Here is a 4,636-nt window from a genome sequence, read left to right as displayed (position 1 = left end):
GCCCCTGACCCCTGACTCTGACCTTCTGGTCCCGCTAAAAGGGAGGGGGGGCAGGGAGGGCTGCTGCGTAAAGCCAGCCCGGAGCTGAGTTTATTAGCTGAGGGAGGGCTGGAGGCGGCTGCATTCCGACTCACAGACTGGAACATTTCTGTGATCCGCTGTAATGCACTGGGAGACACTGGGCACATTGCTGAAGTTTGACTCATAGGGACCGGGAGGGGGAAAGTAGGGGGGAGGGTGGTGGGGGGAGAGGAATGGGAGGAAGAGAGGAAGAGGAGAGGAGGGAAGGAAATCCCTTGAGAAATTTCTTTAAAAAAAGAGAACTTTCAAAATCCGCACCACCCCCACCCCCTTTTTCTTTTAATAGGAACAGGCTGGACCCTTCGATTCCCCTCAGCTGGCGAGGTCGGGGCGGGGGTGGGGGGGAGGAGGTGGCAGAGGGGGAGGGCTGGGCAGTGATTCAAATCAGATCCTGGAACTTTCCTCAGGCAAGTCGTGCTTGGGGCGGGGGGCGGGGGTGTCTGTCTGGGACTCCTCGCCGGGACCGGGGGCTCCACGCGTGTCCCGCCGTCCCCCTGTGTAACTGTTGGCTGGTGGGCCGTACGTATGTGTGCTTGTGAGCGCGGGGGGTCCTCCCCTGCAGAGTGTCTGTGTGAACGAGTCTGCCCCGGGTAAACATGGATGTGTGCTCGCGTACGTGGTGTCTGCGAGGGTGCGTGCGCTCAGGTATCTGAGTTTCCGGGAATTGTGCGCGGGTCGCTGCGCCGCGCGGCGGCCGGGGCTGGGCGGCAGCGCGGCATCCGCGGGCGGGTCGGGGCCGCGTCCCACGTTCCGGGTTCGGCGCTGCCTCCCCGCGAGCCGGCCGCGCGGGGTGTCCGCCGCCCGCCAGCCCGGGCGCCGCGCCGTGTCTGCGAGGTGGTGTGTCCCCGGGCCGCGAGCGCCGGCCCCCTCCCTCCCCTCCCCCTTGGCCCGCTCTCAGACTCAGATAAAGCATTTCCTTCCATTGTCATCCTACCCGGCCGGCCGGGCTGCCAGGGCCCTCCCCCTCCCGGCCCCCTCCCTTCCTCTCGCCGTCTCACAGTCGCTCCGCAGCCTCCGGCGACCGGGGGGATGTGAGGCCGGCGCCCCAGCCCCCCGCCCCGCCATGAGCCCCCCGCTCTGAGGGCCCCGGCCCCTGGATGCACAGCCCCGGCGCTGGTGAGTACTGGGCTGTCGCCCCCCGCCCGCCCCGCCCTGCGCGCGGCACCCAGCGCCGCCCGCCCGGGCTCGGGCTCCGGCTCGGGCTCCGGCTCGGGCTCCGGGCGGCCCCGCGGGCCCGGCCCGGCGTGCGCCCCCCCCCGCCCGTGCCCGCCCCGCCCGTCTCCGCGGGGCTCTGGCAGGCTCCCGGCCCGGGCTGGTTCCGGGGCCGGAGGATTCGGGCCTCCAGCGGGGCGCCCACATCCGCCAGCCGCGGGGCAGCGACAGGCCCGAGGGAGGGAGTTGGAGGCCCCGGGCCGCCGGTGCGCGGGCCCGGCGTCCCATCACCCCCGTTTGCGGGGAGAACGGACCGGGGGACCCGGGAGTGAGGGACGGCTGCCGCGGCCCCGGGAGGGGGCGGTGCTCCGGAGCGGAAGGTTGGGAAGCGCAGGGCAAAGGGCAGGACCCATTGAGTTGGGGCCGGGCTCTTAGCCCCGGACATCAGCGCCCCCATCCCGCGAATCCCGGCCGGACCGTACTCCGACCCCTCCGCTGGGGAGAGTGTGATCCCTGGGAGGGAGGGTCTCTGACAGCGAGATTTCTCTCAGCACCGCCCCCGCCCCCCACCTTTGCTCACCCATCAGGGTGAAGAGACACCTGTGCCCGAGTGAGCTGCGGAGGTGCTGGAGGGGCGCGGGAAGATGGTGACCGCAGGCTGTGTAGTGAGTGGTGGGGGACAGGATGTGTGCCCCCCAAGCCTGCGGTCTGTTGGTCCTGGGGAGTAAGAGCAGGCGGCAAATCTGGCAGCTGGGCTGGGCCCTGACGCCCAGAGTTTCTAGGCCTGTGGGCTGAGAGAGAGAGAAAGAGAGAGAGACCGACCTCTGGGGCTTGCAGGCCGCCCAGCTCCCCCTACCCCCATTTCCTTCCCTCCCGCTGCCCAGGCTACCCATTCGGATCTGACCTTGCCAGCCACTGGTGCTCCTCCCACCAAGTCCAGGCCATTCCCCGTCCCTGCTGGCTGTCCTGCATACCCCAGAGGCCTCCCCCTGCATCTGGACACTGGCTGTCTTGCTGCTGCCCATCCCTCCCCACACCCTCATTCAACATCTGCTTGAGGCCCAGCTCTGCCTGCCAGTTTCAGCGGCCCTGCTGGGGACTCAACATCTGGATTCATCAGCCTGTTCCCTGGACTTGCACCTGGATCCACGGGAACCTTCCTAAGACCCCTGCCCAGCCACTGGGCTGAAAGCAAAGAGAATGTGACTCAGTTTCCTACCTCCCAATGGGCCACCTCGGTGGCCCATTTCTCCCCCATAGCACCCCACAGGCCAGGTCCTCCAAGGGGTTTAGCCTGCCACACACTCCTGTCCTCATACCAGCCCTCTCGGAAGCTCCTTTTCCAGCCTCTACTACACATCTCTTAGCTCCTCCTTGCTCAGCATCTCAGCCTCCCTACTCTGCTCTCTGTTCCCTCTACCCACCTGAATTAATAAGTAAGTTTCCTCCTCTGTGGAGTCACTTCTGGGGAAACTAAGGCACAAAGCAGTCTTGCTGTGTTCTTCCCAGTGAACCTGGACTGGAACCAGGTCCTGGACCTGCTGGGACTCCTCCCCTGCCTTTAGTCCCCTGATGGTTCTCATCCCTGGCTTGGCCAGGCTCACAGCTGCTTCTTGGTATAACATCCGGAATGGCCCCGGGAAGTGTTCTCCCGAGGTCTCTGTGTTCCTTAACTTGAGCCCAGGGATGGGTGTCTCTCTGGCCACCAAGTCTTAAGCTGTGATCCTGAGGCTGAGAAGGTTGCATTCAGGTCTTGCACTGACTATTCCAAGAATCTAAACTGGTCGCTCCGCTTTTATGCTGGAGCTCAGTTTCCCCATCAGTAAAATGACCACAGAGGAGGAGATGGATCGGTGGGGGCTCTTATGCCGACCACTTCCTTCAGGAACAATGGACCCCAGCTTTCATCCTGGTCTGGGAATGAGAGTTGGAACTTTCTCTTCGTCCGTCCTCTCCTCAATTCGGATATGAAGCCCTTGGAAGTGAGAAACGCATGTGTGATGGGCGTACGAGCGGGGACCCTCCTGTAGCTGCAGGCGTCCTTGCCCAAGGCCAAAGCCTGCGTAACCCCTGGCATCTCTTTGTTTTCCTTCTCCTGACCTTTCATTTTAAGAGCTAGTAATTTTGAAGTTGGCAGGGGTCTGAGAGAAGATGAGCTAATGCAAGGCCCAGGGTCACCCAGCCAGGGAATGGCAGGCTGAGCAGGGCTGGGACCAGACCTTCTAACTCTGCCCATGCCCATTCTCCTGGCCTTCTTCTCCCCTGGCCTGGCTCAGGTCCTGCCCATGCCCCCTTCACGCCTCGGCCCTGACCTGTCCTCAGTCGGCGTTGAGACTGGGGCCTGTAGTGGGGTGTGGGGTATTGCTGGAAACAGGGCCGGGGTAAGGCGTGGGAGCTGGCCTCTGTCCTCCCCAAGGCTCTGGGACTGTGCGTTTATGTGTTGGATTTGTTCACTAGATGGGGCACTTCCTCTGGGGCAGGAAGCTTTGATTTCCTGTGGTGGGGATGCTGGTAGGATTAGAAGCGGGGGACTCAGCTCTGGGCCATCCCTGATGTTGTTGTTTGGAACCAAAAGGGGCAGAGTTTCTGCATAAGGCTGCTTTCCCTCACCCAGGGGAGGCAGGAAGGAGAGCATTGGTGAGGAGGCCTAGGCTAAGGCCAGAGGAGGAGGCCAAGAAGGCAATGAGATGGGGGGTGGGCAACACAGCAGGAAGCCTGGTCAGCAGGTGACCCTACCGGGTATTGTGTTTCCCTGTGATATTTCCCCCTGTTTCTGTGGCAACCTTCCCTGGGGGACCCAGGCTTTCGAGCTGCAGGAAAATGCCCCCAGACAGCCCTTTCCTTAGAGGTCTGAGTATTAGGAGGAGTCCCTCAATCTGGCCACCTCCTTTGCCATTTTGGCGCCTAGGCCCAGGGCTTGGGAATCTAGGCAAGTGGGTTGAGCGAGCACTGGGGGTCGGGGTGGGGGGCTGGGCTGGGTGGAGGCCCTTTTGCACCTCCCCGGGGGGACGGGAAAGAGAGGGCCTGCTGGACTTTGGGGAGGGCTCTGTGCCTCCCCTCATCCCATCTCCCCACTGTCCTCCAGCAGCTCTCCCCCTTCGAAGGGGGAGCTGGACAGCATGCTGCCTGGGGCAAGGGGTCGGGGGTGGCAGAGGCGGGAGGGATGTTTTCATCAGCAGAGCATAGCTCCTTTGGTCCTGGACCAGTTCCCAGAGGCAAAATAAATTCAGGATAGTGTCTGTTTAGTGTGGGTCAGCATGTGATGGGTGTGTGTGCACACTGGGTATGTGGTGGTGGGCCTGCACGTGTGCCCCTGGGCTGTGTATGTAGAGGTGGCGATCCACGTGGTGGCTCTCTGTTGGGTGTCTGGGGAACACGCACACGTGTAGTGCAGATGTGTGTC

The 4,636-nt window shown here is 63.2% G+C and overlaps 1 protein-coding gene across 1 annotated transcript in view; it reads left to right on the top strand.

Moving 5' to 3' along the window:
• The first annotated feature begins 565 nt into the window (after positions 1–565).
• The window catches only part of HDAC7 (histone deacetylase 7), a 35,776-nt gene continuing 31,705 nt past the window's right edge, over positions 566–4,636 (top strand). The window contains exon 1 of the mRNA XM_027106051.1: positions 566–1,197. Within this exon, the coding sequence (XP_026961852.1) occupies positions 1,179–1,197 (19 nt within the window). The 5' untranslated portion in view covers positions 566–1,178. The remainder of the gene's footprint in view (positions 1,198–4,636) is intronic.

The sequence above is a fragment of the Aethalodelphis obliquidens genome, unplaced genomic scaffold (assembly GCF_003676395.1).
Source record: "Aethalodelphis obliquidens isolate GAN/ISIS:26980383/991018 unplaced genomic scaffold, ASM367639v1 scaffold8, whole genome shotgun sequence".
NCBI classification, from domain to species: Eukaryota; Metazoa; Chordata; class Mammalia; order Artiodactyla; family Delphinidae; genus Aethalodelphis; species Aethalodelphis obliquidens.
The sequence above is the reverse complement of the archived record's forward strand: the minus strand, read 5'-3'. Positions and strand labels throughout refer to the sequence as shown.